This window comes from Prionailurus viverrinus, chromosome D4, assembly GCF_022837055.1.
Source record: "Prionailurus viverrinus isolate Anna chromosome D4, UM_Priviv_1.0, whole genome shotgun sequence".
Taxonomy (NCBI): Eukaryota; Metazoa; Chordata; class Mammalia; order Carnivora; family Felidae; genus Prionailurus; species Prionailurus viverrinus.
The window spans coordinates 67,823,613-67,851,529 of NC_062573.1; the positions used below are offsets into that span (position 1 = coordinate 67,823,613).

Below are 27,917 nucleotides of genomic sequence, written 5' to 3' on the forward strand. Positions count from 1 at the left end.
TATCAGTTTACTTAACCATTAACCCACTGACCAAGGGCCAATCTGAAACATTTATTAGAGTGTCTGAACTTGCTTCCCTCATGGAAGAAGACTTGTCATCTTATCTAAAGAAATTTTCTTTGGCCACGTGAAAGGAACAATAAATTCACCTTAAGTTCAAAAGAATGGAAGGAGTTAATCATTGCTAAGGACTTATTAAATGGTTATTATTTAGTTTTCAAAGTAAACCTAGACTTGTAATTATATATCCATTATACAAGTAATAAAAGGCTCAAAGAGTTTAAATTCCCACAGCTACTAAAGAGCTGATTAAAACCCACATCTTTCCCACTTTAAATCCAAAACCCTCTGTCCTGCACTACACCACACTGCCTATGAGGCGAAAGAGAGAAACCAATGGGAGATCCTGGATTGAGAAGCAGCACCCATCAGCAAGAACTGTGAAATCAGCTACCATGAGCAGGGCAAATAAAAATTTGACTGCCTCCCTACCAGGCTGTCTTGACCCTAGTGACTTTTCCTACCTAGATTCTTTCACTTAACATTCCTGTAACCCAAAACAGTAACCCCCAAGTCCTGCTATCCCTAACAACAACAACAACAAAAACTCCACCAGAAAAAAAGCGAATAAAAAAGCTAGAATCACTTGACGGTTACAATGGCAAATGTGGTGTGGCAAAGGAATCTCTGATAACATGTGCTCCCCACGGAATTAAGGACCAGGATAAAATAGCCTCCCCTCCTTTAGTCCTCCCACATGCTGACATGGTATTGCTCCATAATTTTTTTGTCACAGCTTTCAGATAAATCAGTAGAACCACTACCTCTCTTGTCAAGCTGGTTTCAAATGACACTAGAGCACTGAGCTGGGGTCGCAGGACTGTCCCCCTGCCAGCTTCCTGTGCGTTGCCACACCCCGCCCACTCTCGGAGAAGACCGCAGCTTGCTTACTAGACAGAGATAAATTCCTCGCTGGCATGCTCATCAGACACTAAGCTAAACTCATCTCTTTCCTCCCCTCCTTTCCTCCCTCACTCCGGTTATTTATAGAGATCACAGGTGAATCGGGGGGAATTATTACAGCGCAGTCACTGCTGAAAGGCTGGGAGCTAAAGAAGATGGATTATCATGGCTCTGACATGATTTGTATGGATTTCCAAAATTAAGCTGTTCGCTTAGAGTGACCACCTTCCTCCCGCCCTGGGCTTCGCAGCTGCCCTGGTGATAACCTTCATCTGCACTTGTGAGCCCAGAAAGCTGAGCACGTTTCCCATTACCTTGCAAGCAAGTGTGTAGGGTTCTTCTGGCCCCTCAGTAATAGCAGGGCTGCTGGTGAACAGAGTGATAAACACCTACTGAGAGGGATGTAGCGTGAAAAGATCTCATCACCTGCCATTAGCTCCCCGATGAATAATGCAGCATTTTCCGTGGCAGGTGTCAGGGGTGGGAGGGAGAACTGCTCCCGTGAATGCTCGGGTGAGCACTTCCGCACAGAGTTAAGAGGGGAGAGCAACAGATGCATGTGACAAAATTACACAAGCTATTGTGTTTTAAAAGAAAGGGGAACTTTTACTTCACAAATACCTGGCGGGGCTCCTTTCCTTCTGTCTCTACCCTTAATGTCAAGGCAGGCTAATGCCGCCTTCTCTGAAGCTTTGACCATTCTAATCTGGACCCCATGCAAAGGGATACTTTCTCTCTGATTGCATTGCTCAGCTAATAGCACGATTCTCCCTCTGGGTCCGGGTCTTTCTCTGGCTTGTGTATCTTGGTCTTAATATATATTTCTCCATATATATATGGATCTTGGTTGCATTTTCATTACATTTTACAGGCTTGAGTTAAATAGATATATCAAACAGGAGCAGATGTAATAATTTGTGTGCATTGGTACCCACATGTGCATGAATACATGCGTGCAATACACATTAAAGTGGAAATTTTTGCCCAAAAGATAGGGTAGCTAATAGGCTTATTACCTTTAAGAATCTGCCTGAAGAGAATAATATCAGTCTGGAAGAATCTGAGACAAAAATGGAATCCATTATTGGTTATTCACAGCACACAAATTCACCTATCCTGAGAGCCACAAATCTGAGCCTCAGATCCCAACAAGAAGAAAATTTTCCATTAAGGTTAGGTCAACTTTCCTCAAGACCGGCACAACTTCTGAGCATTCAGGAGTCGTTTTTTATTTTTCTGCCAATTGTCCTATATTCTCCGATATGGCCAGACAGGAGAATTTGATTCCAGGACTAATTAGTCACCACCCTCACATCTAAATTCTACCTTGTCTTAGGCCAAAATGCCAAATTCTCTTGTTGGATAGAGGGTTACTGTTCAAAATGAGAAGGAAAATTCTCAATGACGGAAATAGTCCTCTGGCTAAAATTAGGCTAGAGAATTTTGAACATAACACATACTACCACCACTAAAACAGTCACTGAAGAGAATGTACAGCTTTTCTTGCCCCCGACCCTAATTCGGGGTCTGCCCTGGTCACTAAAGCAAAGGAAGGTCCAACCCTTTGCCCCACATCATGAGGGAGGGAAAACAGGTGGGCCAGACTGAAGCGCCAAAGCTTGCCTTTGACACTATACTGACACCCTTCTTCGTCACTTTGGCTGTCATTTTTCAGAACACATACCCTGACAAGGGTGAGTTCCTTTAGATGGTTAACAGGACAGAAATGGAGCTATCCCAGAGAATTAGGGACATAAGTCAATGTATCATCTCTTTTACCTCATTACCCTCATGAGACCAGGATCCATATAGTGTTTTCAACTGCCTAATAGTATCTAGTTTAGTCCTGCCCTCTTCCAAAACATGCCAGCTTCCCTAATTACCACTAATACATTTCTTCCTCAAAACTCTCAACCCCTTGTTAGAAATCTATCAGAATCCATCCATTAATTCAACAGTATCTGTTAAGCATAGATGATGTGCCAGGAATACAGATAAATGCTGGGGCTGATCATGTCCCTGCCCGAGGGAGAACTACATTCCAATAGAGGAAATAGGTAATTAGTAACCAAATAAACAAACAAGCATTTAGGCATCATAACCACTGCTATAAAGGAAATAAAACAGTGGGCTGGTGTGCTAAATATTAACCAGGAAAGCGACTACAGTAGTGAAGGCCATGTACAAATGGACATCTGACCAAACAGTAAGGAACACAGAGTCAGCGGCATTAGTCCAGTCCCCTAAGAAGCAGATTTCAAGATGGGGATCAAAGGTGTAAAGATTTTATCTGAGAAAATTCCTCTGTTGGAAGGAGGGAGAAGTCGAAGCCTGACATTGTCATTAGGCCATCACGCAAGTCTGACCCCATGTAAAGGAACGAGGGAGAGAAAGTTGTTTGAAGAGTCCTGGGCTGCTGTGCAATATAACAAAGATTTGGCAAAGCAGACATGGACTTCTGGGGTCAAAGTCACCAGACATAAAAGCCCCATGTCTCCTAGGAATAAGGCTCCCCAAACATCCTCACAACACGCACTCTTCACAACACTCAACCACTGCACCCAGGCGAGCAGCCCTGGGAGGTAAGTCCTTGATGCAAAGTCATTGATAGATTTCTAAGCACAACAACCATCAAGGGGCCTTCAGTCAGTCACACTACAGGTAGAAGACATGGGAAACTCATTCTCATGACAGCCATAACAGCCATATGAAGAACAGAAGAAAGAGAATTCTAGGGAGAAGGAACAGCAAAGATAACTATATGAAGGTCAAAAATCACCTGGAATGAATGAATCTTATTACAACGTATGAGAGTAAAAAGAAGTTTTCAAATGGGGAAAATTGAAAACAGTATTTGGGCCCATCGATATGATAATGATCATTTAAACCATGCCTATTCATGAATGAAATACTATGTGGTCAATAATGTGGATTTTAAAGTAAGGGATTCCAATCTCCCTCCACCCCAATGACAGACAGACAGACAGACAGACACACACACACACACACACACACACACACACACACACACACACACACTTTATTCCCACAGTAAGAGACTGATCAGTCAGGTTTAGTGATAAGACACTAGCCATATCGCTAAAAAAAAAGTATATAAAAGCGCTGAGCAGAGAAGCTAAAAGTCAAGTACACATGGATGTGAGGGACAGAAGGGCTCTCTCCTCTCTATCAGACTAGCATTTTTCTATGGGAATTCAAAACACACTGGGCTGAGATTCTGGCGTCCCAACTAAAATGAAAGGAATTATCAAAGTGATGGAGGAAGGTAATTCTGAAACATGACACACAGACCCAGATACCTGCGAAAGAAAGAAGTGAAAACTCTGCTCCACACTGAATGTTTCCAAACTAAGCTTAGAACAGAGATGTCTCAGAACCTTAACTATATGATCAGAGTGGCCACCAAGATAATTTTTTCTTAGAGGGACTGGATTAGAAAATGGTTCCATGAATCTGGGTCATGATATTATACATCTATTTTTAAATAATTCAAAAATAATCAGTCACTTATTGTTCAGTATCACCAATAGAGGTTGAAATCAAATGCACATCTTATCTGTTTAATTATCCCCAGATGTTAATACCATTGTTTGCCTTCAGCAGGGATCAAAGACTTGTTTCTTGAATTAAGTTTCAATATATTAAATGGCTGAGAACATTGTCCAATGGAAGTATCAATGTTACCCATTAAGCATGGTCTTAGATGGTTTTTCCCTACTCTAGCTACCTTGTGTATATTTTGGAATTAGTATTGTTGGGTCTTATTAAGCATGATGGTTCTTGTTAATTGGTGATAACATTTTTAAAAGTTCTAGTCAATGATCAATTATACTAAAGAAAGCCCTGACAAAGCAGAACTTAGATTTTAGTAATGAAATGGGGGACAAAAGAAGTCATGTGAGTTAAACAGGGTTGCACAGAAGAAACAACTATAATGGGTTAAACTGTGCCCCCCAAAAAGGTATGTTCAAGTCCTAACCCCCAGTACCTGTGAATGTTGACCTTATTTGGAAATAGAGTCTTTGCAGATATAAGTAAGGTATGTTGAGGACATACTAGATTAAGATGGGCAATAAACTCAATCACTGATGTCTTTAGAAGAAGAGAGACACACAGACAGAGAGATATATAGAAAAGTCATGGGATGATAGAGGCAGAGATTGGAGTGATGCAGCTACAAGCCAAGGGATGTCAAGAATTACCAGCCAACACCAGTAGGTAGGAGACAGACATGGAACATGTTCTTTCTCAGAGACTCCAAAAGGAGAAAACCTGCTGACACCTTGATTTTGGACTTCTAGCTCCAAAACTGTGAAAGAATACATTTCTGGTATCTAAAGCTACCAAATTAGTAGAACGTGCCAAGGCAATTCTAGAAAACTTACACATCCGCTATGTTCTCTTTGATGAGGGACCTATGTTACAAAGTGCTTAATGAAAAACACACCAAAAAAACCTAATCCTCTTAAAGGATTACACTGAAACAGAATGCATACAGACTAGAGTATGTCATGTCACCAGCAGCTCTCCTCTGAAATGAGGCCATACCCACCACCTATGCCCTATGTTGTAATGGGCTTGAAGGCTAGCAGAGCAGAAGTACATACGGAAGGGCATGTACATATGGATCCAGGCATCTTGTTTTCTAACCTGCTCAGAGGAGCAACGTACCATTCATAATGCTTGGTGAATGCTGCCTTGATGAGTAGTACTCAGGGAGCCTGGAAAACAAAACCAGGCCAGCCCCTCAGCAACTCTGAGGAGCTGTTAGGAAGCCAACAAGACTGGTCCACTTGAACATGCCTCACCAAGTTCATCAGAACATGCCAGCACACATTATTATAACTGAAAATCATATACCAGAACAGACTCTTTAGGGAATAGTTTGTTATCACCTGGCTGTTCAGTAACATAGCTTCTCCTGGATACTGTTAACTATATCACAATCCATAGACAAAGCTGAACTGTGACGATCCTCTTTTCCAATTATAACAACTGTATCCCCTGCATACCAATGTTCTTGAAATGTGATGAGCTCACAAGATTGTTTAAAGCCTGGTCTCAAAAATTTAGGTATTTCTCTTAGCAAAAACTGACGATGGCTTCCTAAGGACTTTCTCAGTGTTAGGAATAAGGAACAGGAAAATCTTTTCAAAGAATCATTCAGTGCTATTGTTAATGTTGTTACTATTGTTGGCTTCTTATCTGAGAACAAAACTGCATATTCCCTTAAATGTGAGGGAAAGGGTTTTCCTTTAGACGTCAGAATTACTAAAATGTGGTGTGTGCACATGTATACATATACACATACATTAAGGGTATACAGTAAAAGCACAAGAAGCAAAAGAAAAAAAAGGTCAAACATATTTTTAAATGAGGTCTATGCTGATATTTTCAGATCCTGAAGTAAATTAAAACTTTTTACTTTAAGAACATCTAAGCAGTTGTTGGGCTTTAAGCATATACTTCATTTTCATATAAATGATGCTAAATACATTGCTCTGAGATATCAAATCTATGGAGGATTATTCCTTTCTTAATAAAGAAGATTCATTCCTGTGATATGCTTTTTTTCCAGTTACTCCAAAAGCAAAACAACTAAAGAACCAGAGGGCTGCTTTCTGCAATATCAGATAAAAGGAAGATGGTATAAAAGTTATTTAACATCACATAAAACACTGTAAAATGTGACAGTACTCATCAAACATACACACAGAGATCTTGCACCTAGGGAAGAGCAGAGCATAGTTTAAAAAACAAAAATGTTGAAAGAGAATGATACGGCCTAGGGCAAGAGCTTGAGTAGGGGGAAGTACAGCTTAAGGTTAGCTTTCCAAAAGATTGTTTTATGGATATCAGGACCCTACAGCTGGCAAAAAGTATCTTAAGTTTCTAAAATCTGATAATATTTAAGATGACTCCTAGCTGGTCTACATACAAGACATTTTTACATTCTGGAAAGCTCGTCTTCTACAAAGTAAAGCAACATAGGGACCGGCTTCCACAGACAATGGGAAGATGTAGCCAACACTTACTGACTTGTCTATCCAAATTCTCCCCCTCAATACATATGATTACAACATTGGCCTCTCAGAAGCCATGACCTTAAAAATACCCAGCCTGGCTTGGGCCAATTGGATGGATCTGCTTTGCCCTTCTTGCCACTGGGGCAATGAAATTCTTCTCAGGGAAGGAATTAGGTGTACATTATAGACATGGTTTGTTTGGTTTCTTGATTGGAGAAGGCATAAACTTAGAAACTCTAAGCACTTTTTTTCTGCTACGTATGCATAGATAGATTCAAGTCTGCAGTAAAAGGGGAACAAAAGAAGTATTAAAAGGAATATAAAAACTAACAGCTGTATGGGGAAAAAAAAAGATGGTAAGAAATTCTTACCTACGATTTAAGTTCCTTGCTCTAGTTTGTTCTTGAGGACTAGCTGCAACCTACTATTACAAGATGGTCTCTACAATATTATAATATATAACTTTAAGATTCTTCTGTGGGCTTGTATTGTTTTTCAATTAGAAAGTGACTGGGGCGCCTGGGTGGCGCAGTCGGTTAAGCGTCCGACTTCAGCCAGGTCACGATCTCGCGGTCCGTGGGTTCGAGCCCCGCGTCGGGCTCTGGGCTGATGGCTCAGAGCCTGGAGCCTGTTTCCGATTCTGTGTCTCCCTCTCTCTCTGCTCCTCCCCCGTTCATGCTCTGTCTCTCTCTGTCCCAAAAATAAATAAAAAAACGTTGAAAAAAAAGAAAGTGACAATAATACATAAATCGGTAGCAAAATAAGTAAACTGGTAAAGCTAGAGGAGTTAAAAGAGTGATGTAGTGAGATTTCAATAATTCTCAGTAGAGACATCTATAATTCTTGTCATGCCATAGAATACAAGAAAAACTAGACTTATGTGCATGATAGTAAAACAATTTAAACATAAAGGAAACAAAAGGATCTTAAAAGTAGTCAAAAATAAAAGGTACTTTACATTCAAAGAAGCAACGGTAAGACTGTCAGCTGACCTCTCAACGGAAACGCTACAAGTCAGAAGATAACGGAATAGCATGTTCAAAGTTGAGAGAAAGAACTGCCTGCCTGGAACTCAAAACCCATTGAAGATATCCTTCAAAGAGATAAAAATAAAGACATTCTTATAAAAACAAAACCAAACAAATCCGTCAACACCATACCAACTCTAAAGTGGGGAAAGGAACACAAGAGAGAGAAGGAAAGAAGAAAACAGCAAGGAAAGAAGGAAGGAAAGAGAGCAAGGAGAGAGAAAGAGAAAAAGAAAAAAGGAGAGGGGAGGAAAAATTTCAAATGGAGGTAGGGAGAGAAGAAAGCAAAACTCTTCTTTACAGAAAAAGGAAAACAAATGTGGAAGTATTTTAGGATTTTCATGATGCTAAAGTATGACCTCACAACAACACAGATTACTTATTAAGGATAAAGGATACGAAAAAAATGTACCTATATAATGAGATAGGAATCACCATCTCAAGCAAAACAGTCAAGCTCAGCATCCCTAATTTTAAGCAACCTGACCTATGTGAGCAATGGGAACAACATGTTACGATATCACATATAATATCACATCCCTATGAAATTTCAGGGAAGTTTTTTAATTAAGATATAATTGACATATAACATTTATTCGTTCTGGGCGTACAACATAATGATTTGGTATATGTATATATCGCAAAATGATTGCAATAAGTTAACATCCATCACCACATGTACTTTATTTTTTCTTGTGATGAGAACTTTGTTTTTAAAGATTTATTTATTTATTTTGAAATTTATTTATTTTGAAATAAAAGAGTGGAGGGGCAGAGAGAGGCAGAGAGAGAATCCTAAGCAGGCTCCATAATGTCAGTGCAGAGCCCAACACATGGCTCGAACCCACAAACCGTGAGCTCATGACCTGAGCCTAAGTCAAGAACTGGATGCTTAACCAACTGAGCCACCCATCTGGGTGAGAACTTACCCTGTGATGAGAACTTTTAAAATCTACTCCCTTAGAAACTTCCATACACAACACAGTATTGTTACGTATTGTCACCATGCTGCACATAACATCCCCAAGACTTATTTATCTTTTAACTACAAGTTTTTACCTTTGACCACCTTCACCTATTTTGCCCCCTACCTCCTCTGGAAAACACCAATGTGCTCTCTGTGAGTTTAGTTTTTTAAGATTCCAAAGATAAGTGTTATCATACAATATTTTTCTTTTTCTGACTTATTTCACTTAGCACAATGCCCTCAAGATCCATACCTATGGTTACAAATGGCAAGAATTCTCCTCTTTTTTCTTTTTCGGCTGAATAACATTTCCCTAATATACATCACAGTTTCCTTATCCATTCCTCTGTCAATGGACACTTGAGTCGTTTCTTCATCTTTGCTACTGTAAATAGTGTTGTGATGAACACGGGGGTACAGATATATTTTTGAGATAGTGATTTCATTTCCTTTGGGTAAATTCCTAGAAGTCAGATTGATGGATCATATGGTTTTCTATTTCTAATTTTTTGAGAAACTCCCATCCTGTTCTCCATAGTGGCTGCACCAATTTACATTCCCATCACCAGTACACAAGAGTTCCCTGCTTTCCAACACTTGTTATTTATCTCAAAGTGTTCTTAAAAAAAAAATAAATAAAACACTAACTTGGACATAATCAAGCTTCTAGACATAACATCTGATTTACTAGTAGTTCACAGGGTACAGTTACACCTTCCAACTTACTAGCATTTCGTGACTTAAATGAGATCATATGGAAACAATCCGACAAATTCAAAATGAAGGGCATTTCTTCGTACTACTGGCCTGGACTCCTTATAAGGTCTATGTCATGAAACAATAACATGATGGGAAACAGTTCTAAGGAGATTTAATAATCAAAATCAATGTGTGAACCTTCATTGGAAACTCATTCTGTTAAAATCATCTATAAAAGACACACTAGGAAAAAAAGAGTGAAGTTTAAACATGGACTGAATAGTAGAATAAAGCAAATTACAGGCAATTTTCTTAAGTGGGATAATGGTATCGTGTTTATACAGGAGAATTCTTTATTTTTAGATGTGTTGAAATATCGAGAATAATATGTCATAATGTCTAAAATATACAGCAAAGATAGAGTTAATTGTTAAAATCTGGGTGGAGAACATACGGAAATCAATTTGCTACTCTTTCTCATTCCATACGTTTAAAACTTTCCCTTCTTAGAAAGTAGGTAAGGAAATAATTTTTTTAACCCCTGATCGGAGCAGCTTAACCATAATATAAATACTCCTCAGTTAGATCTTTATTTGTTCTAAATGACAAAATCCAATACAAAATGGTTGGGGGGGTGCAATTTACTCTTTTCTTATAAGTAGAATGGTTATAATTTCAGACATGTTTGGATACAGATGCTCAAATGGGGTCACCACAAATCTTTCTGGCCGACTCTTGGCTATGCTTTCTGCTGAGGTAAGCTTACAAGAAGCAAGTAAACCATCAGTACCCCTCCTTTACATCTTACCTGCTTAGCAATCCTAGTAAAAAGAAAATACCTCTTGTAAATAGTCCCAGCAAAATTCCTCAGATCACCTTAGATCACATCTCAGAACGAATCACTGTGTTAAACACATGTGACTATGCCAACTGGCCAGTTTGGAGACAGGTGCTTAACTTTGGAATCAAAGATGGAGTCAACTATGCTGATTGAAAGTGATTTAGGGTGGTTACACACAGGTTAACAGAAGGAAAATCTTGCTATTGTCACAGAGTATGTGGGAGGTGAGAGACGGGGGTGGGGGGGTGGTAAACAAAAAAAAAACAACCATGTGGGCAAAAAATAATGATCAACTGTAGATTCCTCTCTCTTTACTGGAGGTTTGGGAGTGCAGCCAACCCTACAGGACATCCAAAGTAGGGACTAACATCTTCAGCAAGGCAGGCCCAGAGAGAGGAAACTGGCAGGATATTATTTTACCAATGTATCAAACAGGACGATTTCAACCGTAAGATACAGAGCAGATGAGTAAAATGTGCTGCAAAAGAAATTCCTAAAGCTGGGACATCTTTGAGGTACCCATAAATGCAATGTCTCCTGCATCAGGCCATAACAACTGTCCCTCATCAGCTCTAAGAAGAGTTCTAGTGCCCCTCCAGATGACCCTCTTGGAAAAAGGGGACTCAGTAGGTTCCTTCCAGAACAGCTCAGCTCTTTCTCCTCAATGACCCAATCTGGCCCAGACAAAACACTCATTTATCACTGGCACCATAAAATCTGTTAGTACCACACATTCCACGAAGCCACCTTTCCTTGCCTGGCTATGAAAGTAACTTGCTAACCAAAGTCCCTGGCCTTTCTCAGGAAAGGTCAAGTACTAGTTCCTTCTGCTCTATCAACCCCATGAGTACCAATGACAAGATCTCTGTGCTGTTTTCAAAACCCTCTCACTTATCAAGTGAGGGGTAAGTCCCACTGTGAGAAAGCAAAATGCCACAGCTCTCCAACAACTTTTTCCAAAAATTACTCTCCCTGCTCACTTTAACCTCCAACTGTTTACACTCCAAAAAGGATGCTGGGTGAGGGTTTACAAAACTGGGTTTTTTGATACCTCTTTTGCAAATCAGGCATCAGCGACCCAATACCACCACCATCGCTCTTTGGAATGACCTATTACTAGGCAACTACTTTTTTTTTGTTCTTGGGTCATGAGTCATTCCTGAAATGCCAAGAAGCCCATATTAACATCTTATTATACTTGACTGGCTGTACCTTACCAACCAAACAATAATAAAGTCATTGCTCTAAGGGAGAAAGGCCATTTGGTAAGCAACCAACTGTGTATCACACAGCAAAATTCTCATTTTACCTGGAACAGGACCTATTAACCTTCGCATAGTTGGGGACAAAAGGAAGATATATAAGGAGGTTTTATCTTCATGGGACTAAAGTGTTGAGATTTGACTTAAAAAAAAAAAACAGACTTCTAGACTCTAAGTGTCTAAGCTTCCCTCTGTGTATTCTAACTGCCATATTTCCAGGGCCTGGCAGGAAGCCCAAGGTCTATAAATACTTATTGATTGGCTGACTACAGACCAGCCACTTCATTATAAAAGACTTTGTTCTCAAAGGATTCATTACTGCCAGTATCCTTGCATATGTGATTGCATAGTATAAACATGGACGATACATTCTATGTATTTTAACGTCTATTCTTGAAATATTCCTGCCATGCCGTGTATTTGCCAAGAGTAAAATTTAAGAGTTTCTGCATAAATACAATTTAAATCCACAATCCAATTAATGCATTAAAAGCTGACAGAGTTTTGCTAAAAATCATCATTTGTCATGTATTCTGTGCCCTGGTATTATCCCCACAGATATATAAGGCTAAAAAAGGCCACCTATTACTGGAGAGATGTATCTAAAAAATCTCTCAGGCTGCCTGTAATAATCTCCATTATGTATAATGACCATTTTGATAATAGTCTTTAGAAGAGGTAATGGCCCTGCTGAACGGTTATTACCTGTCTGTTCATGCTGGAAGCAAGATGCAGAAGCCAGAGGGGACAGTCAAATGGTCCTTGTGGTGTATTCTGAGGAAATAAGAAATATTTAACAGAATGCAAGAAACAGACAAGCGAGCGCCTTTTGCGGCAGAACTGGCCGCCTCTCTGCCACAAGCCTTCCTGAATTTCATAATTTAAAGCAAATGCTCCCAATAATGGACCTGCTCTCAGCCTTCAGACCAATTTCATCTGAAGCATCACTAGCTGGTCTATTACGAGTAAGAGGAAAAGACAACTGAACGTTATCATACTCCTTCCTGTATTATTGTTGGTGGGATAAACCCATGACAACAGCGACTCCAGTGGGGGACAGATGATTGTCTCTCTAAGGCTCACAAAAAGGAGGCCTACCTGTGGCTTAGGTCAAACTGGGGACGTATCATGGTTCCAAGGACTAAATGTGAGCCAGGCTCAGCCACAGCTATATCTAGAAAACATACCGTCCCTCCATAAAGCGTCATTTCAGAGTCTCCATGGCTTCGTGCCTATGGGGCAAATATAAACGCCCCATCTCCTCAGAACAGATTGTGTAAAGGTTAGAGAAAGCTACCCGTTATGCTTACTTAAGTCACCCTTTTGTTTCCACAAAATAGAAGAGGGAACAAGCCTGGCTAAACACATAACACAAGCTTTTGATAGGAAAAATGGTCTGAAGGAGACTTTTTCCAAGAGTTCTGCAGAATGAGGCCACAAGTTGTTTATAAGAATTACTGCTGGGGGCGCCTGGGTGGCTTGGTCGGTTAAGCGTCCGACTTCGGCTCAGGTCATGATCTCGCGATCCGTGAGTTCGAGCCCCGCGTCGGGCTCTGTGCTGACCGCTCAGAGCCTGGAGCCTGTTTCAGATTCTGTGTCTCCCTCTCTCTCTGCCCCTCCCCTGTTCATGCTCTGTCTCTCTCTGTCTCAAAAATAAATAAACGTTAAAAAAAAAAAATTACTGCTGGAGGAGGGGGAGAGTGGATTCCACGGTCACCTGAGAGCAGACAATTCTGGGTTAAACTAATATAAACAGATTTTGTTTTTGAAGGAAGATTTCTTAGAGCCTTTATCACATTTGTGCGCATGGTGAATCTGCAAAAGGGGAGATAATGTAATACAGGTAGTATTTATCCAAAGTACTTATCCAAAAGTACCAAAATACTGGTAGTATTTATCCAAAAGTACTTATCCAAGGGCATTTTTACGTATTCATAGAAAAATGTGAGACAATAACTGTCATTGGTCTATACCTACAATGACCAGTACAGCAGCTTCTAACCACACAGGGCTATTTACATTTTAATTAAAATCAAATAAAACTTACAACTCAGTTTCTCAGCCACACAAGCCATACTGCAAGGGCTCAATTAGCCACAAGTAGCTAGCGGCAACCGTATTGGACAAGACAGATGTAGAATACTTCCATCTCTACAGAAAGTTTTACTCTAAAAACTGGGTGGCCTTTCATACTGAATTTGAACAGCATCATTTTACCTACCAACTAATAACTGTTCAAAAACAATTCTCAGAAGGAGTATTCCCTCCACAGAAAAGAAAATGGGAAACAGAGCAGAACACCGCATGTCTGTAGCCACCTTAAATTCCCACAAATTACAACACTTAACGGGGTTAAAGCCTAAGTCATTTGGAAAGTGGGAGAAAGCTGGGAGGATTTTAAATCAGAGAAAATTCAAAGACAGCGGCAGAGAAAGACTCAAAGGCCAAAGGGGGAAAGTGATCTTGAGGGGAAAAGAGTCATGTAGATCTGTTCAAACCAATCAGTGATCCCCAACTGAAACGCTCTTTGTAAAACTCCCAGTTCTGAATATTGGTCTCTTCTAAGGACTATAATTCAGAAGACATTCTCTTAGTGATCTTTGCTGGGTCCAAGTTAGGAGAATTGATTTGAATTACATAATGTTTAACATAGTTCTTGGCACAAACTAAATATTCAAGATGTCTGAGATGAAGGACAGAGAAAACTCAATACAACAGATATTTTGAAATACCTTATGTGCTAAATGCTGTGCTAAGACATGATACAAAGATACATAAGATTCCACCTCTGCCCTCAAGGAGTTGTTCATGTACAAAAAAACAAGTGTGCCAATAACACAAGACTGTATATAAACAGACATAAACAGGGGCGCCTGGGTGGCTCAGTCGGTTGAGCGTCCGACTTCAGCTCAAGTCATGATCTGTCTGTGAGTTTGAGCCCCGTGTCAGACTCCATGCTGACAGTTCAGAGCCTGGAGCCCGTTCCAGATTCTGTGTCTCCCTATCCCTCTGCCCCTCCCCCACTCACGCTCTGTCTCTGTCTCTCTGTCAAAAATAAATGGATGTTAAGGAAAAAAATTTTTTTTCTAAAAAGAGACATAAACAGAGCATGTGGAAACCCAAAGGAGGTTGCAATTACTTTCAGACAGGAAAATGAGGAAGAGTTACATAGAGAAAGTGATATTTGAAATGGATCTTTAACCATTAGGATTTTTGACTGGTTGGGATGAAGAAACAAAGCAGTGTATGCTGTGAGAAAACCCAGAAACATGGGCTTACAGAAAATCAACAGTCTTCATGGTGACATCCAAGCCTCAACTCCTCCATGAAGTCTGCACGAACTATCCCAGTCCTCACAGATCTAACAGAGATGAAAAGGCACTCTGGTCACCTACCGGGTCTGGAAACAGGAAGTATCTATGCTTCCCAAGATGGGTCTGAGGTTGGATATCCAAAATCTACCTTTATCTACTGAGAGCTAAGCATGAGATCTACTAAAAAGGGGTTTCCGTAAGTCTCTAACCATAGGAGATAGAATTCTAATCTGCAGGAAACCCTCTCATTCCTCAGATTGACACACCTTCTCACATGAAAATAATCTAGAGTTTGCATGACCCCAAATTCTTCTATTCTCTAGAACAATGACTCTATCATTAAAAAACCATAGGAAGACTCACTAAAGTCTAAATACAGATGTATATGCTGTTCGCAAATCGAAATGACTGTCCTAGCAAAGTTCAGGAATCAATAAATCTCATACAAGTAAAATGAATCATGAACTCCCTGCACATGGAGAGTTCTAAGCTAAGAGCCTACATAGGAGCATTCTATCAGGGTCTGTTTAGACCAAATCAAGATTTCTAGAAACCAAACATCAAAGGGATAGATTGCTTTTCAGGCTCAAATGAAAAACAAACATGAAAAATCAGTACCTGAGATAGAATATGAGTTCAGGAAGATAAGACAAGGAATGGAGGCAACTAAGACACCAAAGTCAAAGTTCAGCCTTAAACTGAGCAAAGTCAAATAAAATTAGTAGAAATGGAAGAAAGGAGGCAGGGGTTCCTGGATGGTTCATTCAGTAGAGCATGAAACTCTTGATGTGAGGATTGTGAGTTCAAGCCCCAAGGTGGGCAAAGAGCTGACTTTAAAAAAATTTTTTTAATATTTTTTAAAAAGGAAGAAAGGAAAATTGATATTTAATGAACAACTTCTAAGTGCTAAGCATCATCTTAGTCTGGCTTCTCTAGGCAAAAGAATCTTAAGAATTTTTTGCTGATACTTTCGAGAGGTGCAGTTCTAGCGTAGGGAAAATGAGGGAAAAGTTTAAAAAGATAGAGAAGGATGAAAAGGGAGGCAAGCTATTGCATTATTACACTGGTCATGGCATCATGATGGGCCAGGAATCAACCATACATCTCTCCAGGTGAGTTTAGTTCAGCCCTATGGGATTTCTTCAGATAGGCTATGTGGATAAACTCAGACATGGTGGTGGAGTTGGTGAGGGTTTATCTTCCATGTTCTCCCCATCCCCTGATGCACACTGATGAAAATATGTGCCATAAAGAATAAACCGCCCCATGTTTCTGGGTGGCATCATTCCACATCCCATGCATTCTTATGGGGGTCTCAGTGGAGTCCTGAAGTAGCAAAAAAAAAAAGTCAAAAATATGGAGCATATCTGGCTGCTCAGTGACAACTCGTCAGCTCCAGTAAGCTGAGCAGCACGGATCCAAGCAGAGTCCTTGGCCATATAACTGAAGGTCTGGGAGGTGACAGTACCTTAGGGAATTAGGGCAGGCTCCTAAGGTGTATCTGGTGTTGGTCTCCGTGTTAGGAGATGTAACTGTATCTGGCAGGTATTATCATTGCTGCTTTACTCATAATACATTTGGCTTCCAATTCAAAGAAAAAAACCTTAATCTATGGTCACAATTCGAAAGCAATAAAAATCATCCTAATTCAAGCCTGAAAATCTGAATTCTGAAGTTCTCTCTTTCCTATTTCATTTCTTTGTCATCTTAGATACTGAACTTGATGTGCTGCTTACATTAGACCATGATTCCCAATTTATGCAGTATGTTATTTCACCTACATATACTACATATTCTGAAAAGACTAATCTTCAGAGAGGATAAACTTATTACACAAACTGTCACAGCCAATAAATGAGAGAACCACACTTGAAACTTCTGCCGATTAGAGTTCAAGTTCTCTCTCTTCTTTATCATTGATCACATCCACCAATGCTTCTTCTCTACTTAGTCCTGGCTCACTGATGAACCCCTGTAACTATAATCTGTTTCTTCCCTCTCAAGGCTATCACCTAGTTGGGATATCCTCACAAAATATACTGTTTTATATATTTATATATATAACTTCCAAAACATACACATCAAGTCTATATAAGACTTCCAAAACATACACATCACGTCAGTGAGAGCATTAGACCAAGGTTTAATTAATTTACCCACTGATCCTCTCGTCCTGAGTCTAGAGTTCCAAAGATATTTCAAATTATACAACATGTATTCAAATCCAGGATCAGGTAGAGGAAGTACAAAGATCATTTCAATTAAACTTTAAAAATACTGTAAGTTGCTAAGTAGGTCTTAAAAGTTCTTATCACAAGAAAATGACAAATGTTAGCTGGACTTATTGGGTGTGGTTACTATTTCATAATATATACAAATATTGAATCATGTTGTAGACCTGAAGCTAATACATCAGTTATATCTCAATTTAACAAAAACTCAAGAAATGCACATTTATAGCACAATAATTACATTTTTATATTTCTGAAGCTCACATAGATATAATTTCTGGAAGTGGAAATACTGTTGAAATGTTTGAAATTAAAATAAAAACGAATATAAATTTTACCCATCAAATGCTCATGGATTATTTCATTTGTTTGGTTTTATTTCTTAATTGGCATAATTTTAAGGTAACAAGAAAGTCCTCTTGCTACTAAAAAAAAATCCTTATTAGTTAGCTCATTAACTGCTTGAAAATTGCACCTCAGGCATTCATTTCCTTGGTTCAAGATTTCAATTTCTGATAAAATGCAAATATCCTAAGAAGGCTAACCGTTGTAGCCATTGTCTGATTTTGACACTGTAAGCTGCTGTGAGGGTACAATTCCTTTGCTGAGAACAGGTTTGGGAAGCAAACTTGAGGCAGAAGGAAAAAAGATTTAATAGACAGCTGGGTCTTCAATAACAAATTATCTTCTGCATCATACTTCTTCCTAGAACCAGTGTGACACATGTCATCATCAGAAAGAAACGCGTCTGACAAGACCTTACGATAATGAGGGGCTATTTATGAGATATGCTCCTTCTAAGCACTAAAACCGTAACTGCAAGTGGCAGGTGAGATACACCTGTCCACCTGTCTTCCCCTAAGCGATCTCCATTGTAATGTCATTTTCCTACATCAAAGATTTGAATACCAGTGGAAAAAAAAAAATCTCCATCTGGCATTCTGCCATTTCTCAAAGACTTTAAAGACCGAGGCTCCAACAAGTACATTTCTACCACTGGAGCCATCCATGGTTCTGCTACACAGTGCACAGACCTGTGTACATGCGGGAAACGTAGATGTTCACTCTGCAAAACATTGCTACTGAGACACCTCTCCTGATCTGCCACCCACTCTTTCTTCCACTACTATGAGTCTCTTTCCAAACTGCTCTTGGCTTTTTAATTTGAGGAGTAGTGAAGTCTGCGAATGAGAAAAAAATTTTCCCCAATGCTCAGAACTCATAAAATCTGTCACACTCTCTGAGCCACATTATTGAAACCACCCTTTCTTCCCATTTCCTGGGCTACGTTCTGTATTTAAACAAATTTTCTGGCCATGCCCTCTTTGTGAAGGCCACACTACTAGAAACGAACAGTGGGAATTTTAGTTGACACAAGAAAGGCAGATGCATTAGTCAAGGACGCCACAGCTTATATCCCAAAATTCAGTTGGTCACATTCTCAGCTTTCCCTTTACTGGGTCATGTCCCATTAGGTAATTTATTACTCATTTTGGGTGAATGCTCATTTCATGGGAATTTGGGGGTTGAATATATGTTTGCAAACTCAACCAGTTTCTTTGGATTTTGTCTATTACTTCTAAGGAAGGTGATGCTGAAAATGTCACTCTCTATAAGGATGAGATCAGTATGATAGGACTATGTGGATACAGAGAGAAGCTCTCTTCAGCCTCAATCGTCCCATTTATGAAATGAACTTTGAAGGTCTTCCAACTTTAATATATAATCCTCTAAAGAGAGAATAAGGACCTATCGGATGCTCATGCTGGTAAAGTATAATGAAAAATAGGATAATACAAGAGTTAAAAGCAAGATTTAATGTTGAAGTAGTGTTTAGAGAATACATTAAAATGATATTAAAATTTTAACTTCTGAGGCTATTATTTGAAAGCCATAAATCTGTTTTAAAGATCAGTAGGAACAAAGAATTTATCTTTTTGCAAAGGTTTTTTATAACATAAATTAGGAAATCCGTAGAGATAACTCAATTGCAACACAGTGAATAAATTAAAATGCATTATACATGATGTAAAAAGTGTGTATTACATGTCGTGAAATAGATATAATTAACATATAAACAAATGAACTGAACATTTTTATCTAATGTACCTGTGACATTAATTTAAAATAAAACCTAGATTGTTATTATAAAACTTTACAGAATCAGTAACTTTCATCCAAACATTAATGATTAGGTAATTTGAAAATATGCCTTCATATCTTTCCCGGGAAATGAACAGAATGCATTTTTAAAGAATATTTCTCAGCCCCATCCGTGAGAGTCTATATCATGCTGTCTTCAGTACAAACCTCGGCTGGAATTTGGTCTGCAGAGCCATGAGAAAGGCTCCATAATAGAAATAAATGTTAAGACAACTAAGAGTAGTGTTTTCACCTTCCCCTGGGACCAGCTGTATCATCACGACCAGACTCTCGTCCCTTCCAAATCTTGTCAAGCTCTTCAATTACTTGGATTTCAAAAGCATTCGTGAAATGGAATAAAGATTTGAAAATAAAAGAGGAAAGAGAACCAAGAGTATATCATCAGTCTGTCTTTACAGAGAGTGCCAACAATAAGAAAAATCAGTAAAAGTTGGCACCCAGAATCTTTCTAGTAATTAATAGATGACTTGAATTGCTGTTCAAAGAAAATATTCATTTCTCATGCCTTAAACTAGTTGTGATCTTATTTTTAAGAATGAAAGCTTACATTCAGATTACTGCACAAATGTTAAGCAGTATTTTAAACTGTAGGTAGTATTTTATTAGGGCAGAAATAAAAAATTCTAGAACAGTCAGAAGGAAAAGAACACTAATATCAGGATCCAAGTCCAAGTGACTGCAGTTCTGGGGATACTAACTCCCATTGTGATGTAGATTTAGATGTGAATACTGAGGATATTTTGTTATAAAGAGCAATTTTATATGGCTTAAAATTTCAGTTTGAAATATCATTAAAATTATCCAATAAGACTAGAAGCCAATGAGTTCTAAATACAGAAGGGAGGAGATGGAGAAGAAACACTCTTGTAAACTTCTTTCCACGTGCCCAAGAGGACACGTTCAACAAACACAAAATGGAGAAGAGTCTTCTGTATGTCCTCCCAGACTTTAACCATAAAGACAAAGATACATTTTTGGTAGGAAGCAGCCAAAATACTTGTAAATAATGCACTTATCTTTTATTTCTATTTTTTTTTTTTTGAGGGAGCGTGCGTGCACACACTAGTGGGGGAGGGGCAGAGGGAGAGAGAGAGAGAATCCCAAGCAGACTCCATGCTCAGCTCTGAGCCTCAAGTGGAGCTCAGTTCAACAACTGTGAGATCATGACCTGAGCCAAAATCCAAGGTTGGATGCTCAACCAAATGAACCACACAGGCGCCCCAATGTACTTATCTTTATTACTCTGGAACAGTCTAGTATAGTTCAGGGCAATAAGTAAACAGTTATTAAGTATCTACCAAATATTAAGTGTGCTGGTGTAGTGAGTTAGGATAGACCACCATCACTTGACCAAGTGAACACCTTGTGAGCTGCTAATCATACCATCATGAATTTAATACCAGTAACCCTTGAATTCCTATCTCCAGCTTTGACCTCACCTCACTAAGTTTCAATCTCAGGTATCTAACCATCTCCTTAACATCTTTACTTAAAGCCTGACAAGGATATCAAAGCTGACACAGAAAAAAGAGAACTTTTGGTTTTCCCATCCAATTATTTTCCTCCCTCAGCCTCTCCTATCTCCCCAAAACTGGAACATTGGCGAAGCACAAGATCAAGGGCTCATTCCTGATTTCTCTTGTGTCTCACTCCCCATATCTAATCCATCAGTGAGTTCTCTTGGCTTGATCCCCAGAACCCACCAACTTTTCTCCATCACCATTGCCACCACCATAGTAGAGGCCATATTTTTTTTCACCTGGACATCTACAATAACTTTCATTTGGTTTCTCTGCTATTTTTCCTGCCTCACTCCAATCCACCTCCCACTAGAAGCAGCCAGAGTGATTTCTTTACAATACAGATGAGATGGAACCCCAACCTTATATACCAAGGCCTATGAATCCTATGACTGTATTTTGCTTGCCTTTTACCTCCCTTTCTGACCTTGTCTAGTACTACCCTCCCCCTCATTGACTGTCTTCATTCCATATAGCACGAAAATTTCCTTGAATATGACAACATAATTCTGATCCTGTGGGTTATTCCTCTTTGGAGAGCCTCCCTTTGATCTAAAGATGACTGCCTCATCCTCATTCAGGTCTCAATTCAAGTATCACTTCCTAAGAAAGACTGCTTGGACTAACCCACCTGACAAACCTATCCCTACCCAAGCTACTGCCAATCAAGTTACTCTGTTGTAACTTCACAGCACTTAAAACCACCTGAAATTACCTTTCATGTGTTTTCTTGTTTATTGTTTGTCTCTATTCCTCCCCCTTCCCAACCCTCAAGAACTTATCTGTATATCTGCTATGTCTCCATGACCAAGAACAGGGCTGTCACCTATGAGATATTCAATACATCTTTGAGGGAGGGAAGGAGGGAGGGAGGGAGGCAGGCAGGAAGGAAGGAGATAAGATGAACCAGACACACCAAGAGAAAACTATATACTCTGCGTTCTGAGTACAGAAAGAAAAGACACCTTTTTTTGACCCTCAACCCAGCTCAGTGTAAAAGAACCACAGCTACAAAGACAATGCATTTCAGACTCTCTGAGATAAACTCAACCTAAAAATACAGTCCTAGGGTCATTTATGTCAGAAACTCCTCCTTCCCTTTGAGTCAGGAAACTTACCCTCCCCCAAATCCTTCCTCCACACTGCCACCAGTGTGATCTTTCTGAAACATAAATCTAAGTATGTCACTCCCCTGCCTAGAATTCTTTGATTCCCACCCACCCCCACCTCCCCTAGTGACTTCAAATAGAATTTAAACTCCCTGGCATAAAAGACTTCCTGGATCTGACCCAAGACTTTCTCTCCACATTCATCTTTGGCCACGCCCCTTCAACTCTCCCCTCCAACTCCTATTCTCTGTACTACAAACACGCAAAAACACATGCAGCTACCAAAGATCTTCCCATTGTGTGGCTTTGAGCACTTGCACACAGTGCTCCTTCCACTTGAGGAAATGCCCTTTCTGATGATGATGATGATGATGATGATGATGATGATGCCCCATTCATCCTTCAAGTCTCAGATTAAGAATTACATATTTGGCTAAACCTTCCCTCTTCCTCTCCCAACTCATCCAGATATAACTACTCATTTCTTTTTCCCTTCCCATATGGAACACATGAGCTCTTTGATGATTATTCAGATATTTGTAGAAAGCCGGGGCATGGTCTTAAACTCTTCTCTCCTCTGGTTACTTCAGCCCTTCCTTACCATGACTGACAATGTATTCCAGACTGATCTTACTACCAGCCTGTGGGAAGATTTTACTTTCTTATCAACCCCCTTAGTGTCATATCCAAGACCAACCATTGTACTTTATACATAGTCTGAACAATAACTGACCATATATAAGCTCCATGTGGGCATTGCAGTGCCTATCTTATGACTCTGTATCCATCACTTATCTGGTTTTGTAGATCCTCAAATTATTAATTGAGTCAATGAATGAGTGAATGAATGGGTGAGTATGGTGAATGAGATAAACGAATAGATGAAAAGTACAGTGAAATAATAATCTCCCTTCCTCCAGATAGTACAATGTTCTCCAAGTAAAGTGTGTGCCCTTGTGTTATATTTTATTTGCAGCATCTACGTAATACAGAAGGTGGGGATTTATATCAAGTTTACAATTACCTGAAATCACTCATATTTGGGCTGTTCGACTACTGACCTTTGGGTCAGTAGAGGCTTAACATTTTCACCTAGTAAGTGTGGTCTTATTAGATTCACCCCATCATTCCAGATCTAGATCTTTTGAAATTCTCATTGTTTTTTTTTCTTTTAATTCCGTTTCTAACTTGACTTGGGGGTAGAGGCAGAGAGAGAGAGAAAATCTTAAGCAGGCTCCACACTCAGTGTAGAACCCGACGTGAGGCTTAACCCCACAATCCTAGGATTGTGCTGAAATCAAGAGTCAGACACTCAACTGACTGAGCTACCCAGGCGTCCCTAACTCTTCCACTGTTAATGAATATTTTGTGCCAGCCACATAAGTGACTTGAGTGTACTTATCTTGGCCTTAATATATACTGGGACAAAAAGCAAGTTGCAACTAATATATTTATTTTTATTTTTTTAATGTTTATTTATTTTTGACAGAGAGACAGAGCATGAGCAGGGGAGGGGCAGAGAGAGAGGGAGACACAGAATCCGAAGCAGGCTCCAGGCTCTGAGCTGTCAGCACAGAGCCGACACGGGGCTCGAACTCACAAACCGTGAGACCATGACCTGAGCCGAAGTCTGACGCTTAACCGACTGAGCCACCCAGGCACCCCAAGTTGCAACTAATCTAGACACCAATGCCCTCTCACAAACATTTGTTCAGCCCTTTTAGATATAAAGTTCATTCTATTTGATAGAAATGGGGGGGGGGGGAATTGGCATTGGGCTGCAGCACAGCTCCGTATTTATTTCATTTATTAACATAACAATATCCACTGCAAGCTGTGCCTCTGTTACAGACTTGGTATTTTCTTGCTGCCTTATTTTTTTTTCCATGAATAAATAACCTTTTATTAAATCAAAAATACAAAAATCACCTGCTCAAGAATCCATAACATTTATAAAATTAATCTTATCCCCTAAAATAGTCAAGACTCTTTATAGAAATTCAACCACTTAGTCCTAAGTTGTTCTTAGAGGTTTTGACAATTTTCACTAACTATATCATTTTTAAAGGCTTTGTGATTTGAATAAAGTTATGTTCTTCCAGAACAAATACCATAGGCCCTTCAAGTTATGTTCTTCCAGAACAAATACCATAGGCCCTACCATTTGGCCCTGTCCAAAGGACCTTGCCAGCCACTGTCAACTTCACTCCCAGTCCTCAACTGGAGTTCTTGCTTGGCCAGCTGGTGCAAAGGGGCATGCTAGAATTGGCATGTTCTAGGAAGTCTGAGCATCTCTTCCCACTCTACATTCAGTAACATCATGTGGACAGCCTGGAAAAGGCTCCTTTGGGACTATTTATCCCATGAAAATTGGTGGAGGTTGCAATGATAAACACGTACCAAAACACACACTGCTATGCTTTGCTATCCCTGACCACTAGCCTCCCCAAGAAAATATTCCTTGCCATTGTCTTTCCCCTTATATCTTCTATTTATTCTTTCTTATCCATTAAGATGAAAATAAGAGTGGAAAATGGGCTCAAGCTGGTTGACACCATTTGTAGAAAAAAGAACCCAAGAGGACTTGTCCTCTGCTAGAAAGGGAGTCAATCCACTCAATAGTCTACATATTCCTGTTCACATTTTGTTGCCTAAAACTGAAGGCAAAAAAACCAAGAATCTTTTGAAAGGAAATGTTTATGAACAGAACAGTAGGAGGGAGGTCCTGCTAGACTTGAAGTAAGCCCTGGAGAAATAAAACCAGCAGACACCCAGACAGTCATGGAAACTTTTAGAAGACAAGAACATCACGGAAGAAGAGGGCTTTGAAGGAAGTTTAAAGAGGCACCAGAAGCAAATGTTAATTCTTTGCACTTTAACTTTAGTGGAGACCACAGACCAGATCATTCAAGAGAAACCCTATTCCCACATCAAGTTCAGTCATTTCACCAATACCACATGCATTTCCAAGGAATTAATTTTTCCAAGTATCCAAAAATCATGTAATTTTCATCTGTTCAGGCCTTTTCCAATTTCTAAACTGCAATTTCCACCTTGTACTTAGATGCACAATTATCAAGTGTGACCGTGTACCCTGCAAGACATCTTTACAAAGTAGAGCCCAGCAGAGCTGACCCTGCGCTTGAAAGAAAATCAGTCTACTCAACACTCTACATGATCCTGTTCACATTTTGTCGCTTAAAACGAAACAGTATTTTGAAAGGACAACACCTTATGGGTTTGTTTTTGAAAATGAGGTCATGCAGGTAAAGGAATACCACAGTGGTGCATTCTCAGTAAGTGTTTGTAATCAACATCAGCTACGATTATCTGAGACCAGGCAGTTGCAGTGTTTGAAAACAGGATCTTTCATATTCTAAACACGTTAAAAAGAACATCACAGAATACAAACTAAATTAAATAGGAAACATAAGAACATGAAAATGACGATATGTGAAAGCCATAGATAAAATATCACCATTGGGAGAGCCAGAAAGATACCACTTTTCCATCCTCCTTACTGTGTCACTTTGAGGACACAACAGTGTCAAAATCAGGAAGCAGAGTTGTTCACTGGGGAGTCCATGAGAAACTGAGTTTACGGAATAAAATCAGAAGAGAACTTTAGAGAAGTTCTTCCTGGGATATATTTCATTTTTTAAAAAAGGAAGAAACGAGAAATGAATGTAGCTCTTACCCCTAGCAGCTTGGCAATGAGCTAAAATGTTATTAAGATATCTGTCAAAACCAGTTCAGTTAGCAGGAGTGAGGCTACGGAATGTGTCCTTGGGGCGCTTTCAAACCGGTGCCATTAATGCAATCTTGCAAAACAGCAAACAAAATGGACAACATACAAACAAAGGGCAAAGACAGAACAATCTCATTATCAGCTGTGGAGTGAGACCTGGAAATTTCAGGCTGTGTGATCCTTCAAGGCATGACTCGTGATACCTGAACCATGTAAAGTAAATGATCTAGAGGGTAGGAATGTGGCCAGGAGAAGAACAAATGAAAATAAAAAAGGCAGAGAGACAAAGGGAGTCTGTTTCTCAGGCATTTAAAAACATAAAAACCAAAAAACAACAAAATTTTCACTTCCAAGGGTAAGCAATGAATATGTGAGAGTGGACTCTTTCATTTCAACCACGCCCCAGGTCTCAGCATGGCCTGAAGAGCTTTGGTCTAACAATTCCATTTCCAGCCTGTTGGTTCCCACCGTGGCACTGGCTGTTCATGGCAGAAGAGAGGCAGGGCTGTTCAAGGCAGGGCAGGGATCCCAAAAACATAGCAGGAGAAGTACCATGACATTTCAGAAGGCCAAAACACTCCAATCTGTGACAGCCCTTTAATTTATCCTCCATCTAGCTAATGGCACACATTTGGCCTCCTCTCCCCTGGATCACCCCTTGCCGGCTCGCAGCCCAGACACCTGAGGAGAGACTTTGGCCGGGGGCTTCCTTTCATTTTCAGGTCCTCTTTTGCTCCCATTCTTTGGCCTCAAAATGAATACAAATTGACAAAATGGAATCATTTCTGCTTGGCACAGAGCTTGGCAACCAGATAACACCAGCAAAGCCAGGTCCACATTTACTCTTCCCCACATTCATCGGCATGCAAAGTTCCAAGATGGAAATTTGTTTCTCCTGCAGTTTTATGACACTTCCACTGCCTGATTATCCCACTTTATGGCAATTTGCATCATTACGGGCCTGTGGCAAATGAAACAAATTGCCATAAAATGTTGGGGAAATCCTAAATCATGGCTCTGTCTGGCTTGCTTGAATGATGACACTGAGGTTGAATTCAGATGGCTTGGTTCATTTCGCTACAAACAGTCATGCCGGCCTTAATGGGGGCCACTGGCTCAAACGTCAGGATGCGTGGTGACTACCAAATGAGGCAAACTAATAGAATTTTTTTCCAATGCACTAAGCAAGTCTTCAGTAAAGAAAACACATTGATTCCGAAGTTGTTTACTACAAACTAAATAGAACCCCTATAGCGTTTCCCATGCAGCTCACATTAGAGCTAAATTAACAGCCCTCATATGTATCCATTCTACTAGTACCAGACAAAAGTGCTTACACCATTAGGAATGTAAGTTGCCTTAGTCTAAATCTTGATACAGAAGATTGTCTTTTTCATTTAACTGCCTCGCTATCAAAAGTTGTAATATCAGGCATAGACAGGCTTTAAAGAAAAACGAAATGCACTGAATGATCATGAATAATTGCTGCATTGTAATTCAATGGTGATGTGTTAACTTGAAAGTAAAAGAATAGGAGACCAATGGTTAGACATGTGAGAGGGAAAGAAAGAAAGAAAGAAAGAAAGAAAGAAAGAAAGAAAGAAAGAAAGAAAGGGAGCTTTCTGTGCCGATACCCTTCTCACAGCCATGGTGACCGTTCCTAAAACCCGCCAGACCTTCTGCAAGAAGTGTGGCAAACACCAACCCCACAAAGTGACACAGTACAAGAAAGGCAAAGATTCTCTTTATGTCCAGGGAAAGCGGCATTATGACAGGAAGCAGAGTGGCTCTGGTAGGCAAACTAAGCCAATTTTCTGGAAAAAGGCTAAAACCACAAAGAAGATTGTGCTGAGGCCTGAATCTGTTGAGCCCAACTGCAGATCTAAGAGAATGCTGGCTATTAAGAGATGCAAGCATTCTGAACTGGGAGGAGATAAGAAGAGAAACAGCCAAGTGATCCAGTTCTAAGCTTCATATTTTGTTACATTATGAAGACAATAAAATCTTGAGGTCACGTTCACTTCA

The 27,917-nt window shown here is 39.7% G+C and overlaps 1 protein-coding gene across 1 annotated transcript; it reads left to right on the plus strand.

Moving 5' to 3' along the window:
- Window positions 1–27,917, plus strand: LOC125150603 (60S ribosomal protein L36a-like). The gene is made up of 3 exons (XM_047830714.1): window positions 1–5; window positions 5,207–5,213; window positions 27,521–27,917. Exon 3 carries the CDS (start codon window positions 27,540–27,542, stop codon window positions 27,858–27,860), a length of 321 nt encoding a protein of 106 aa, XP_047686670.1. The 5' UTR covers window positions 1–5; window positions 5,207–5,213; window positions 27,521–27,539; the 3' UTR covers window positions 27,861–27,917.

Excerpts from the sequence above, each read along its gene's own strand:
- LOC125150603 (XM_047830714.1), top strand. The coding sequence starts at position 27,540 with ATGGTGACCGTTCCTAAAACCCGCCAGACCTTCTGCAAGAAGTGTGGC.